Source organism: Ambystoma mexicanum, chromosome 12 (genome assembly GCF_040938575.1).
Source record: "Ambystoma mexicanum isolate Mex_15411 chromosome 12, UKY_AmexF1_1, whole genome shotgun sequence".
Lineage (NCBI taxonomy): Eukaryota > Metazoa > Chordata > Amphibia > Caudata > Ambystomatidae > Ambystoma > Ambystoma mexicanum.
The window spans coordinates 1,229,275,160-1,229,290,491 of NC_090936.1; the positions used below are offsets into that span (position 1 = coordinate 1,229,275,160).

The 15,332-nt window shown below is 51.8% G+C and overlaps 1 protein-coding gene across 3 annotated transcripts in view; it reads right to left on the reverse strand.

The window, feature by feature from the left end:
• Nucleotides 1–395: 395 nt before the first annotated feature.
• CHST11 (carbohydrate sulfotransferase 11) overlaps nucleotides 396–15,332 on the reverse strand; it is a 602,167-nt gene continuing 587,230 nt past the window's right edge. For 2 of the 3 annotated variants that reach the window (XM_069629905.1, XM_069629907.1), the window contains exon 3: nucleotides 396–2,473. In XM_069629905.1, coding sequence (XP_069486006.1) covers nucleotides 1,619–2,473 — 855 coding nt within the window. In that variant the 3' untranslated portion in view covers nucleotides 396–1,618. The remainder of the gene's footprint in view (nucleotides 2,474–15,332) is intronic. The other variant, XM_069629906.1, reaches the window with a different exon arrangement.

Here is a 15,332-nt window from a genome sequence, read left to right on the forward strand (position 1 = left end):
TTTGAACTACAAATCCCATAATCCTTCACCACTGACTATGCTGGCTGGGGCTAATGGGAGGTGAAGTCTAAAAATAAGGTGCAGGAGGAAGGTATCAGTTAAGAGGCTGAATCCAGAGTTTTGAAACTGCATATTAACGCCTGGTTCCCGGCTACACAGCAAATAGAGTCAAACTAATTGGCTGCATGTCCTGTGTGTTGTGCATTTTGCGGCTGTTACTTCTGTCCCAAAACACGATCTATGCTATAAACGTGTTTCGCAAACATTACTATACGTTACACTTAAGACCGTCCCACAGGAGCGAAATATCCCCAAGAAAGGCAAAGGCGATGACATTCTCATAAATGAGCACAGACACAACTCCTTCCATAACACAATTCTCCAGCATCACTGAGCACATTGCTGATATTAATTTATTCATGAATGAATGACAGCCGCCAACCTTGTCCTCCCACCGGAAGACACAAACGCAAAGGCAAACAAGCAAAGAAAAGGACATCGATACAAAGGGGCCGGCTGGCATCACCTGTGGCCTGTGCAGACCCGGAATGCCCTGTGACGACAGGGAAGAAATACCAGTCCAAATGTTAAAGCATGCTCACAGATGGTGTCTGCACAGGCCCGGATATGCCAGCGGCAAAAATGCACAGACATCAAAGCGACAACAACATTTGCAAAGGGAGGATTTCCGGGCCCGCCTGATTCCAGCAGTCAGTGACCAGCACCAACCAAATGGAGGGAAGGACCCTTTCCGCTTACAGTCCTCCAGGCCAGCAGGTGGAGCCAGAGAGAAAAGCCCAGAGGAGCTGTGTAGATTCTCCTCCAGCTCCTTTACTAGACATACAAACGTGGCGAACATGGTGTAGAAATCATAAAACATTTGGTTTCTCTGAATTATGTTGAATTTCTAGATGTGGCCAGCAATGAGGGGCATCAGATATTTGGGGCAAGTTTCTCCTTATCCCCTCCAACACACATGGCTTAGGTAAACCACTCCATACTCTAGACCCCCACCGGAAGGTGCTAATTTCTGCTCAAAGAAAACGAGCAATCATGGCTTCCAGTGGAACCGGGGCAGAGGGGGTCGGGCGGATTTCCAGAGCGTCGTCGTGTCCTCTAGAGAATGTTCTAGACTCCTCATTGCAGAGTGTCTGCATCTCAGGTGGGCACGTCTTGTGGCGGTCTTGCTTTACCCTTTTCCGTCAGAAAGTGAAATGCATGTGTTTGGTTGAACAGCGACCAGTTTTAGGCCCTTGGTTCGTATGTTGCACTACGTCAGGCCAACTCTTTGCCTCTGACGTCAGAGATTATTTCTCTGCAGTGAGACCAACTGACAGAGCTTAAATAAAGATAAATAACATTCATTAGAATTTATGCAGAGAATTCAAGTTAAGGACAATTCTCCAGAACACAATCAAATTGAAAACAGTGTAGGAAAGTGGGCAGAATTCTGTCCCCCCACCAAGAGAGCAGTCCTTTCCCGCAGAGCACTTAAATAACTGCGCGTGCTGCTCGCAGCACAGTTCACAGAAAAATATTAATTTACAAAATAACCCCCTGCTCATTTTATCATTATGTCCAATTCAGTTCTTAAATAAAAAAGCAAAGGCTGGACCTGTCACTCCAGTTTCAGGTAGCCCGGCATTGAGTAGTTGAACATTAAATAGTCCAGTTGGTACAGCTCGAAGAGCTGCGCTTGGTGCTCCGAGCTGATGTTCTGGAAGAACTCGGCCGTCATTTCGTCGGTAGTTCTCGTGGACTTGGCAAAGGTGGGGAACTTGAGGTAAGTGCCCACTCCTGCTAGCTGCAAGATGTAGTTGGAGTCCTCTTCGAGGGTCTCATATTTGCCTATCAGGTCGTAATGGATGTGGCATGGGTGGCATAGCGAGAACACGGTCTGCCAGTGCTCGTTAAAAGGTTCTTCTCTTTGGGTGTGAGGGTCGATGAGATAAGCCACAAACTCCTCAAACTTGACGTCGTCGCCGCTGTGCAGGGCCTCCTGCGTTGCGTTCTTCCTCTGGCGCCGGACAATCTTTGTTCCATACCTCTTGTGAAAGGATGTGTTGTATTTTTGGGTGAACTTATTTCTGTAGGCCGAGACCAGTCTTTCGAAAGGTTCGCGGACAAAGAGGAACTTCATGTAGCTTTTTAAGCGATGGTTGATCTCCGGTATGCTGTACTGGTTGAGGGTCTTCAAGTTTCCAGCCACATGAGCTTCGTTGGCCGGTATCTCCATGGGGTCACTGTATTTGCCCCTTCCAGTAAGAACCATCATGACCCTCTTCCAGTTGGTACATGCCACCTTGGGCACGTAGCAGTAGATCATTTCATGGTCTTCATCCACCACCAGATGTTTGAGGTCGTTGGGAGTTAAAACGCGATGCTTCCTGCTGGACACGCTGTTGGCTCGGCAGGTGTCCGTCACTTGATCCCTTCGTATCTGATGAAGTACTGCCGTGTTGGAAAGCTCCAACTGTGGAGAAAAACAGAAAACGTGAAGTTAGCATGGCTGGAAAATATTAGCAACCTAGTCTTATTTCCATCATCATCAACAACGACAACACAATGAGAAGGCGCAACTGGGAGGAGGATCTTACCGCAGTCCCTCATAAGCTGCAATGGATTCTGATGAAGACAAGATCATATCTGAAGGCACAAGATCATATTGTACTTGCACAGTCAACACAATTACTCTTGGCGTGGAATGGATGGAAAGCACCCTAAGAATACCACGTGACCCCCCCACCTCAGCAGATGATTACTACTGTTAAATCTCATGTGTGTCTCCTATTTACAATCCCCATGTACTCGCACCACCTTGCCATGACTTATGGTCAAAGGGGAACACGGTCATTGCCACAAAGTGCCACGCGCAGCATGCCGGTGGGGATGGCTGGATATAATGGTAGCCTCCAGCTAGTGAACAAAGGTAGCGTCAAAAGGATTGAACGGCTCCTGGGCCTTAGTTGCTGGAGGAAGCATGTAGGGGGCGGGGTTCGCATTTTCCTGTTGATCTTGGAATATGGGGGGTATAACAAAACGACCGATCAAATGATTTCTCTGGACGTCGTATGTACTCTCGCTTTAGCCTAAGTGTGGCGGACGTTGTAGAAGAAAGGAGGAGCTGGGGGGTTGCGAAGGGGTGCGGATCCTGCCCCTCCTCACCCCGTTTCATTTTGGGCATAAATCCTCCTGAGGGCATGAAGATATTTGGGGTCTAATGAGAACCGTCGGATTCGCCAAAGGATGGGCATGAGTAGGGGCAGGGAGGCAACCTCTGGGGTAAATTGAGGAGCATTTTGGAAATAATTCTGGTGCAAACATATTCATCGTTTCCAATATAAATGAATAAAGGGGAATGATTTCAAAAGACACATTCTTTAAGTAGAAGCTGGGTGTCAGTGACCATGGACCTGATGGTCTGCGAGGTCGCCGGAGGCTGTCAATGGGCAACCATTGTAGCTGTCCACCGATGCCGACATGATGTATGTTTTACATCCAAAGCGTCTACTCATACAAGGAGCACCCCAGTCTATCACCGCCGTGCCATCTGTGTGGAAAATGCCCACATTACGCCATTGATGACGCGGGCGACTCTGCGACGAGCTGGATATGCTCTCACATAATGGAGCTTTGACATGCGTAGGCTTTGTACTATATCTTGAATAAACCAATATAATAAAGAGCCAGGAAACAGGAATTCTCTGCGTACGCTCCGCAACTATGGAACCCTGTGCACACCAGCGTCAGGTTTCCCCCCACACTCATGAAATCAAGACCCTCCTCTTCAAGAAACCGCTTCGTCACTTGGTTGGGAAAAGGGGGAAGCAAGGTTTGGAAACGGAGCAGTCGGCGGGTCGCTGCACCTTCAGAACTGTTTTCACAAAATGTGTTTGCAGTGTTTTGAGTTTATTATATTGTGAAAATAAATCTGCAGCCTTTTATGCCAACAAAGAAAGCATGTCTCAGTCTGCACCTTTCCTGGGGCGTGGGGCAGGGGGTATCGAAAGGGGCGAATAGAATGAGCAAGTGTGTTGGTACAAGGATGGACAAATGCCCAAGTTATGTTCCTGGCCTGCATGGCGGGCAGCTTTACTTTTTTTCCCCCTTATCCTTGCAGGATTGCACGAGACCGGCCCTCACAGGCCAGTAACTCTCGATCCGAGCGCAGGCCAGAGTTCCTTTGGCCTGCCTGAGTCCTGCTACGGCAGGAGAGGCACTTCTCTCCCTGAATGCAATGCTGCCGTGACTGCCAGGGGGTGGGAAGGTTCTCCTCCCTTCCTTCTCTGACACTCTGGATGGCAGCAGGCCTGTTCTGGGGGGTTGGGGCAGAGTCACGCTTGGCTGTCTTAGCCTCCGCCGTTCAAGGAGGAGGGGGTTGGTGGAAGCTGGGTTCGCCTGTAGAACACAACACCTGGTGCAGGCGACATTTAAGATCCCCGACATGTTTCTAATGACAGCCAGGGGTGGACTGGCCTATAGGGAACTCTGGAGATTTCCCGGTAGGCCTCTGCTCCCTGGGCCTCTTCTGTGTGGCATTTCCAAATTTTCCTACAGGAAAAGTGTTGGTCTTGCTGAAAATGTGTAATATGGGGCCACTTTGAACATTATTTCCAGGGTCTCTTTTGGTTCCCAGTCCACCCCTGATGACAGCTACAACACCAGAGTTTACCTTTTTGACAGGTGGGCGGGGCGTGTGTGGCTGTGGGCGGGGCATACATGTCAGGGCTCTTGTCAAATGTAAGCGGGTATGCCCCCCCCATGTGGCAAGAATGCCACGTCATCGCTTCCGAGTTGGAAACAGTAAAGACTGGAGCACCATTCACATGACCCCCCACCCTCCCCCCCGCCCCGCTCCCCACTCCCCCCATAGATGGGCCTGCTCTGCCTTTCAGTCTCAAAATACCGCTTTTCTTAGTGCACTTGTTTTGGGGAAGCGATTATTGAAGTGTTTCCCCTTCCGGGGGTCCTGCACCCCATCCTTCCTGCTTATGCTCTCTTTCCTGGCCCCCAGTATCTAGTGTTTTCTACCATTATAACTGGGGCACCCTTTTTTGTCCCCCTTTTGCCCTTTCTCATATTTTCCACGAACCCATATGTCCTTCTTCCCTGTTTTAATAATGCCCCCCCTCCTCCACCTGCGACCTCTTGACCTCTTCCTGCTTTTTAAAAGATTTGTCTCACTCGTGGTTTTGAAAATGTTGTGCTTCCAACTCTTTCTTTCAAACTCGAATCGTTCAAACATTTTTCTAATGGAGCGCACACAGCGAATGGACACAGGGAACGCCCCAGAGATGAGGCGATGATGGAGGCTTTGAGGAAAGACAGGGGCGCCCAAGGGGTGAGGGAAGCGAGGGCCATCCTATGGCGGGCAGGGCTGGGCATTCTTCTGGGCAAGCACAGAACCACCAGCTTGGGTAAGAGGCAGGCGTGAGCTTTAGAAATCCCACAGCAGCACAGAATCCCAGCTCCTCCAATCGGATCGCGTGATCCTGGGCAACTCGCTCTTTACCTGTGCCTCGTTCTCCTTCTGTAACCAAAGATTAAAGGAATTTACCAACAGCGACAGAACAGTGTTTAAAGTGGACATTTAATTCTATTTTAAACGTAATAGATGCCCTATAAGTGCTGGGGGTGGGGGGCGTGGGTCTGTGAGGCCCCCACCGCTCTTGTTTGTTGTGCCCATGAAACATTCTGTTCAGCAATTACATGGAATTAATTGCATAGCTTTGTTCAAAGGGCGAGCCGTCGAATCTGCTTGTTTATTGGCTCAACGCTCCAGCTAATAAGCCCCTCCCCCTTGGGTGGACCAATGAAAGCGGAAGAACTAATAACCACCGCAAGTGTCGTGGATCCAAAGTCAACATTGGCCGCACTCGGGAGGACGGGATCCGAGTCTCAGCAGTGCCTCCACTGCAGCCGGATCAGCGTGGTGCCTCCCTGCATGGGTGTAGGAACGTGCGTCCCATAGTTCAGTTCCAGCCGGATCAGCGTGGTGCCTCCCTGCATGGGTGTAGGAACGTGCGTCCCATAGTTCAGTTCCAGCCGGATCAGCGTGGGTGTAGGAACGTGCGTCCCATAGTTCAGTTCCAGTCGGATCAGCGTGGTGCCTCCCTGCATGGGTGTAGGAACGTGCGTCCCATAGTTCAGTTCCAGCCTGATCAGCGTGGTGCCTCCCTGCATGGGTGTAGGAACGTGCGTCCCATAGTTCAGTTCCAGTCGGATCAGCGTGGTGCCTCCCTGCATGGGTGTAGGAACGTGCGTCCCATAGTTCAGTTCCAGCCGGATCAGCGTGGGTGTAGGAACGTGCGTCCCATAGTTCAGTTCCAGCCGGATCAGCGTGGTGCCTCCCTGCATGGGTGTAGGAACGTGCGTCCCATAGTTCAGTTCCATCCGGATCAGCGTGGTGCCTCCCTGCATGGGTGTAGGAACGTGCGTCCCATAGTTCAGTTCCAGCCGGATCAGCGTGGGTGTAGGAACGTGCGTCCCATAGTTCAGTTCCAGCCGGATCAGCGTGGTGCCTCCCTGCATGGGTGTAGGAACGTGCGTCCCATAGTTCAGTTCCAGCCGGATCAGCGTGGGTGTAGGAACGTGCGTCCCATAGTTCAGTTCCAGTCGGATCAGCGTGGTGCCTCCCTGCATGGGTGTAGGAACGTGCGTCCCATAGTTCAGTTCCAGCCTGATCAGCGTGGTGCCTCCCTGCATGGGTGTAGGAACGTGCGTCCCATAGTTCAGTTCCAGTCGGATCAGCGTGGTGCCTCCCTGCATGGGTGTAGGAACGTGCGTCCCATAGTTCAGTTCCATCCGGATCAGCGTGGTGCCTCCCTGCATGGGTGTAGGAACGTGCGTCCCATAGTTCAGTTCCAGCCGGATCAGCGTGGTGCCTCCCTCCATGGGTGTAGGAACGTGCGTCCCATAGTTCAGTTCCAGCCGGATCAGCGTGGGTGTAGGACGTGCGTCCCATAGTTCAGTTCCAGCCGGATCAGCGTGGTGCCTCCCTGCATGGGTGTAGGAACGTGCGTCCCATAGTTCAGTTCCAGCCGGATCAGCGTGGGTGTAGGACGTGCGTCCCATAGTTCAGTTCCAGCCGGATCAGCGTGGTGCCTCCCTGCATGGGTGTAGGAACGTGCGTCCCATAGTTCAGTTCCAGCCGGATCAGCGTGGTGCCTCCCTGCATGGGTGTAGGAACGTGCGTCCCATAGTTCAGTTCCATCCGGATCAGCGTGGTGCCTCCCTGCATGGGTGTAGGAACGTGCGTCCCATAGTTCATTACCTCCACGTCCACTCTTCCTCGTCCCAGTACTTACTTCATGAGGCCCCTGCCTCTGACACAGGACCTTCTTCTATTTCTTTAAATTCCTATAACTCCTCCCCCACATCCATTTCACTCAGTTTTAATTTTTCCTGCCTCCGGCAGGTTGGACTTTTTCTTCCCGGTGCGGGGCACTGGGGAGCACCGCTTGCTGGCCCCCTGTGGGGGGCTGTGTGGCGGGGCCCTCGCCTCCCTCAGGTGCGGCGCTGCACCTGGGCCACTAGCAGGGCTTGGGGTCACAGTTGAGCGGGATTGCCGCGCTTGGTTCTTTGTTGGGCTCCGGACCGCAGCGTGAGCATTGTGTCCCGGGTCCTGCATGGCCCGGGGAAGGTAAGGAGAGTGGAGGACTGGGCTTGATGTTTTTTCCCCTCTCCTCCTGTTTTTGGCCATCTTGATTCAACAGGCCTTTTCCTCGTGCTCTGTGTACACATCTTTATTGGAAATGATGGCAAACACTTGGCAGTATGGGCTAAGTCTTCCCTTTTGTTGTGAGGCCTCTCTGCTTCTTGTCGTGGGGTGACTGGCAGAGAGTCTTTGAAAGTGCGGGGCCTCTGTTCTGTCGCAGGCATGTCACATACCACCCGCTCCTCAGACACACACAGCCCAGGATGCTCCGGATGTTAGCTGCATTCTCTGGGGGAAGTTAAGGAGAGGGGAGGACTGTGCTTGATATTTTTCCCCTCTCCTGCTGGCATGGCCATCTTGACTCCTTCAACATGCCATTTCCTCGTGCTCTGTGTACACATCTTTATTGGAAATAATGGCAAGCACTTGCTAGTATGGGCTAGCCTTCCCTTTTGTTGTGAGACCTCTCTGCTTCTTGTCGTGCGGTGACAGTGGCAGAGAGTCTTTGAAAGTGCGGGGCCTCTGTTCTGTCACAGGCATGTCACATACCACCCGCTCCTCAGACACACGCAGCCCAGGATGCACTGGATGTTGGCTGCATTCTTTGCGTGCAGCCTGTGAAAACGGCGCAGATTTGGGCATGTCTGCAAGCGGCCGGAAGGGTACGGGCCTGGCATAGTCTACACTTCGGGTTCGAGTCTCTACGGTGCTGACTCGGCCCTTCATCCTTCCTAGACTGATGCATTGGAACGATTTAGAGCTTGGGGCTACCAGCTACTGGATACAGGGCTCAAGCCACCTCTCAGCAATGTGGCGAGTTAGTGGTGTGTTTGGGTCTGTGCTAGCTATGGACGCAAACTCCTTGTCCTGTCCTCTTCCTCTGAACTTCACGAGGGAAGGTCAAAGGAGATGATTTTCCTTTCCCTTGTCCGACATGGAATTATAGAAAATGAATCATGGAAGTAATGGCCGTTCAGAGGGTTCCCAGTGTCTCTTCTTTTAGGGCTTAGGTCCTCCGATGCCGACGTGTTGCTTTCACGCCTCCTCTCAGACTTGTGGGAAGTGATATGGCACATGGTGGCACATGTCTGTGCTTAGTGGGGTTCTCAGGGCCCCTGGTGCCGGTGGAGGGGGATGTCACTTCAGTGGGTTTTTCCAGTGTAGGCATACCTCAGGTGGGGGGGTTGCCTTTGATGTCTGCTATCCAGGATGGATTGCTTTGCCCCGCTTTGTGACAGTACTCTGCCCTTTTGACGCCAGCCTGGTGGCTCCTCTGTCGGCTGAGGGGGCCATAGTCTGCTGGACTTCTGGGCTGTCCTGTATCTTTCTTTTGATAGGTCGGATCTTTTTGTGGGCTGACAAGCATGCTGTTATATTGTGGCACAGGCCTGCTTCAACGTCCTGTGATTTTCCTCTGGTGTAAGTGCAGTGACTGGAGGTTTTCCCTGGCTCCTAGTCTCTATCTTCTCGGAGGTGTATGGGACGGGTGGGGTTCGGCTTCCTGTGTAATGGGCTCCTTCCGGAGGGGGGTATCAGTTGCCGTTCCTGTCTCCTCCTGTCCAGGTTTGCATGGTTAGGACTTTGGTAACCAGCTCATGGTCCAAGTAGTTGGCCATGGGATCCGTTCTCTCTGAACGATTGTTGTGGGTTACCGTATTGCCCGTTCCTCTCCCTGTTCAGGGTGAAGTTTTCTACTTGCGGATGTTCCTGGTCCCTATGTCTTCTAGGATGTCTCACCTGCTTATGGGTCTCAATACCCTGCACTGCTTGTCTGGACATCTGGGGAGAGTGTACTCTGGATGTTGTGCAGGGGGGGCGCTTGCTGGCTGGTCTGGTCTGGGTCAGAAGGCAGTATGCCTCGGCTCGCCTGTTGCTGAAGTTACAGGCACGTGGCGTCTTGCGTGTTTTCCGGTTCCTTGAGCCCGTCTTCGGTTACGTCCCCTGGTGTCTTATACTCTCTCCCACTGGCTCCCAACGTCTCGGCTTTTGTAGTTTTGTTTTCAGTGTCCCCAGCCCTGCGAGTCTCCCTGCTATGGTGGCGGGGGGGGTTTCAGGTCTACAGGCTGAGGTGTGCATAGTCCTTCCTCCTGTGGCCTCTCTTATTACCGACGCCAGCAGAAATGGTCTACATTGGGGGTCCTCTCAGCTCAAGGGTTGTGAGATCTGGGGAGAGCCAGTGATCATCCAATTGGCAAGAGTTGTGCCATTGTCCAAGCTCTGGTGTACTACGAGGAGTTGCTGGACGGTCGGCGGTTTTGATCCGATCGGACAATACGACGGCCTTGGCATACGTCAACTGCAAAAGGGGTTCCCGCCTCTCCTTGAATGCTCTGGCAGCGCTGATAGGCACTTGGGAGGAATCTCATCTGGTGTCTCTGGTGGCCTCATGTATCAGAAGGGTGGACAATGTTCAAGCAGATCTTCTCAGATGGTTTTCACTCCTCTGCGGAACTGGTCCTGTTGGCTCAGGTCTTTGCGGTGACCTGTGTCAGATTGGGGTCCCCGGTTCTAGACCTGTTTGCATCCCCGGCCTCAGCAGAAGTTCCCCTCTTCTGCTCTCGGTTTCAGGCCGGGGGGATTGGGGATGGACGCCCTCTCTGTACAGTGGCCTTGGGGTTTTCCTTTATGCCTTTCCGCCTATTCCCCTTCTGCCCCGGGTGGTTTGGCGCAGAGTGTCCAGGGTGACTGTGTTGTAGTTAGCTCACTTCTGGTCCCGCCGGAGTTGGCTCCCCTCTCTGTTGGAGCTTCGGTCCTAGGAACCTTGGCTAGTTCTGAGGTGGCCGTGTCCCCTTCAAGGGGATCTGCGGTTGGAATTCCACCGGATGCAATGGGCAGTGTGGCTATTGCTCAGTCTAGGTTGATATCTCAGGGGTTCTCAGATCCTGTAGTTGAGTACATAATGGATGCTCTTAGACCCTCCAATCTGAAGGTGTTCGGCAAGCATTGGAGCCATTTCCGAGACTGGTATGGCCGGGATCCATCCCCTGCGTTCTGGCCTCTCTGCTATCCTTCAATTCCTCCAGAAGGGCTTTTGACAGGGGCATGGCAGTTTTTTTCCAGGCTTCGCTCTCAGTGGGCCTCCATGAAATTCCTTTTGGGGGGATGGTCACTTAGATGGGGAGGTGTTGGTGGGGAAGTTGCTCCAGGGTTTTTCTTCTTGCCGCCCTTGTGCTTTTAAAGGGTGTTAGGGAGAATTCTCTCTTTAGGCTGAATTTCCTAACCTAGTGAGTCCCCCAGCAGCTTTGCTGGATTACTGGAGTTTGTTTTTTCCTCCTGCCAAAAGTGAGACTCTTTTTCTCCCACTCTTGGACATGATTATGGTATTCCTTTGACTGGTAATGTGTTTTATGGGCTATGGGGTCCTTTACTCCATAGGGTCTCATGTGTTTTTACTATGTGTGTTACACAGCACCCTCCGTGCAGTAACACAGGGGTGTCATAGTGACACCCCACCATAGACTCCATACCCTGGGACTGACTACTGTCTCCCAGGGCATGTAAAGTCACCATTGGCTTTACTAGTCCCAAATTATTAACAGAAACCAGTACAAACCATCATATTGTGGATGTACTGGTCGGGGCAATTCGATTGCCCCGGGGTCTGTTAGTCGAGGGGGCACATCTCCGTCCCCCCTGATCGAGTTTTGGCTGGTGGCAGTGGAAACTACTTTTTATATTCGACCGCAAATATTTCCCTATGGGATTTTCCCATTGTTCGAGGCTACCAACTTTAATTATTTAATTCTCATAGCCTCGAACATACCGCCGGTTTATTTAATTAATATTAATTCTCCGGTTGGTATTTTTTGCCAAGACTCGATTCTAAAATGGCGTTTGTGTTCTCTTCTGTGACTCCAACCCAAGTCGAGCCCTTTGTTCCACTTTTTGGCGGGCTTCTCCACAGAAGCCTCCAAAAGTGGTGCCACTCTGTCTGGGTACCACAGGGGGTGTGGGAGGGGGTTTAGGCACCCTGGACTGAGTTACCTTGGTAACTCAAGTTGCACTCTTGTGTGATTGGCCCAAGTGGTGAGCCGGCCGGCTCACCACTTAGCATGTTTGAGTGACAGCTAGGCTGAGTGAATGGGGGTTTTCTGCATAAAAGCAGGGCTTTGGGGATTGGAACTTCAGAAGTCGCCACAGGACCTGAGAATCTGACGAGGGAGAAGCTGAGCCGACCTACCACGACGACACCACCGGTGGAGCCCTGCAGAACCCACTCACCACTTCCCGACGACAGAGAAGATCTCCCGGCTGGAGAGGCTTCTTCCCCTGACCGGTGGGCACAACCAGTTTACCTTCTTCTCTTCGCACCCCAGACCGGTTTGTGGTCGAACTGCCCGTGTCAAGCACCCCGGCAGCCGGATAGCCACTCACCACTGAACCGCAAATCACCGGACCGCTCCTTGTACCTGAGAAACTCTGCGGCTGGTTTCTTCCCTGGCAGTGCAACGGACTCCTGTCTTCCTCCACGACGAGATCCTCTCTTCCCCCGAACGAAGCACCGACTTGCATCCGCTGCCAGGAACAACTGCCCCCGCTGGAGCATTCTCACCACTTTAAGGTACCGTGTCTGCCAGGCCTCCCTTTCTAAAGATTGCAACAAGGTAATAATAACAACTTAACCTTCTGGACTGGGCTGGCCGCCTTGACCCTCTAACTGGTCCCTTTCTTTGATCCAACTTCTTTTTGAACCTTTACAAGACTTTTGTGCACTGCAACCGTGTGACCTTGGACAAATTTTGTTTCGATCCTCTTAAAGCGGATCCGGCCTACTGACTGAATTCACGGTTTTACTTTGCCTTCCTCTCTTGTTATGTTCTTGTAAAAGTGTTGGGATCTGTTTCAATTTTTTCTCTGCTTTTCTCTCCCTTTTTAAAAAAAAAACGAATTATTAGAGTGCCATCTGCGTTAAGCACTCACCGCTGTCTGAAAATAAGTGGGGCTTTACTTAAGACTTGTCTAATATTCTTTTAAGGGAGTGTATATCTTTTAGTGACCGTGTTTTTGAATTGCTTACTATTAGTGCCTGTGTGTTTTTCTAGATGTGGTTTTAAATAAATAATTATATCTCTTTTACACCAAGCTCTGGTCAGTGTTTGCTTGTTCTACTGTGTTCTTTTGACCTATTGTGAATACTCTGTATACTGCCTAACTCTTCTTGAGGGAAGTCTGACTGCTCAGCCACAGCTACCAAGTGAATCTGTGTGGTACAGACTGCTACCAAGTGGGTTTACTGCCATACACCTGTAGTCTTAAATCTTTTACAGTGATCCCAGAGGGAACTGCACAGGTTTCTGCCTAACAAAGGGCTTCCCCCTTGCGATCTCCCTCTTGCATTACGGTTCCTTCAAGGGCCACCTTTTGAGCCCTTTTTCTGAGATTGATATCAAACATCTTACACTGAAATTTGATTTCTTATTTCCCTCACTTCTGCCCGTAGGCTTGGGGAGATTGGGGCTCTCTTATGTCACCATCCTTTTCCATTTTCCGGTGGTTTCGGGTTGTGATCTCCAGGGCCTATGTGGCTTCTGGCCTACCTGTGCCTGCGCACGATCAGGGGTGGTCCGCCAGGGGTTTGGCGGCTTCCTGGGCCGATGCAAGGAGGGTTTTCTCTGCAAGAGATTTGTATAGCTGCCGCCTTGGCTGGTCTAGGGATTTTCATCAACCGCTATGGGTTGAGTTTCTCCCACTCGGGGGGTTGGTTCCTTCGTGGTTGGAGTTTTGTCTGTGGGGATGTGAATTAAGAGCTATTGTGGGTGTTTTTGCTGCACTGTTTTTAGCTCTGTGTCTCATTGGGACCTTTTCCCCGTTGCTGCTTTGGTATACCTCATGAAGTAAGTACTGGGATGAGGAAGAGTGGACGTGGAGGTAATGCTCTGATTACTTACTGGTAATCTTTATTACTCCTAGTCTTACTCTTCCTCGTCACAGTACTGACGACCCTCCTCACCCTCCCTGCGGGAAAGGTCACATGCTCCGGCTTGGTAATATGAAACTGAGTGAAATGGATGTGGGGGAGGAGTTATAGAAATTTAAAGAAATAGAAGAAGGCCCTGTGTCGGAGGCAGGGGCCTCATGAAGTAAGTACTGTGATGAGGAAGAGTAGGACTAGGAGTAATGAAGATTACCGGTAAGTAATCAGAGCCGTTTCAGCCATCAGCGTGGTGCCTCCCTGCATGGGTGTAGGAACGTGCGTCCCATAGTTCAGTTCCAGCCATCGGCGTGGTGCCTCCCTCCATGGGTGTAGGAACGTGCGTCCCATAGTTCAGTTCCGGGAATAAGGCGGGAGCCGTGTTCTGGATCCTTGGGCACGGCGTGGTGACATCATCTCTGAGCTTCCGATTCATGATCTAGGAGCCGGGGCAACACTGAGGGGGGTCCTGAATGAAAACGTGTCTGCCCGCTGGTCTAACTGTGAGCCACACAAGTGACCCCACCCGGGATCAAGGCCTAGATATAACGTGTCTGCCCGCTGGTCTAACTGTGAGCCGCACAAGTGACCCCATCCGAGATCAAGGCCTCGATATTAAAAACATACCTGCCCGCTGGTCTGTGAGCAGCACAAGTGACCCCACCCAGGATCAAGGCCTCCTGATTAAAAACATGTTCTCCCGCCAGTCTAACTGTGAGCCGCACAAGTGACCCCACCCGGGATCAAGGCCTAGATATTAAAAACATGTCTGCCCGCTGGTCTAACTGTGAGCGCCACAAGTGACCCCACCAGGGAACAAGGCCTAGATATAATGTGTCCGCCCGCTAGTCTAACTGTGGGCTGCACAAGTGACCCCACCCAGGATCAACGCCTCCTGATTAAAAACATGACCGCCCGCTGGTCTAACTGTGAGCCGCACAAGTGACCCCACCCTGGATGAAGGCCTAGATATAACGTGTCCCCCCGCTAGTCTAACTGTGAGCCGCACAAGTGAGCCCACCCGGGATCAAGGCCTAGATATAACGTGTCTGCCCACTGGTCTAACTGTGAGCTGCACTAGGACCCCACCCGGGATTAAGGCCTAGATATAACGTGTCTGCCCACTGGTCTAACTGTGAGCCGCAAAAGTGACCCCACCCGGGATCAAGGCCTAGATATTAAAACCATATCCGCCCGCTGGTCTAACTGTGAGCCGCACAAGTGACCCCACCCGGGATCAAGGCCTAGATATAACGTGTCCGCCCACTGGTCTAACTGTGAGCCGCAAAAGTGACCCCACCCTGGATCAAGGCCTAGATATAACGTGTCTGCCCGCTGGTCTAACTGTGAGCCGTACAAGTGACCCCTCCCAAGATCAAGGCCTATATATAACGTGTCCGCCTGCTGGTCTAATTGTGAGCCGCACAAGTGACCCCTCCCAGGATCAAGGCATAGATATTAAAAACATGTCCGCCCGCTGGTCTAACTGTGAGCCGCACAAGTGACCCCACCCGGCATCAAGGCCTAGATATAACGTGTCCACCCGCTAGTCTAACTGTGAGCCGCACAATTGACCCCACCACGGATCAAGGCCTAGATATAACGTGTCCACCCGCTGGTCTAACTGTGGGCTGCACAAGTGACCCCACCCAGGATCAAGGCCTAGGTATTAAAAACATGTCCGCCCGCTGGTCAAACTGTGATCCGCAAAAATGACCCCACCCGGGATCAAGGCCTCGATATAACGTGTCCATCCGCTGGACT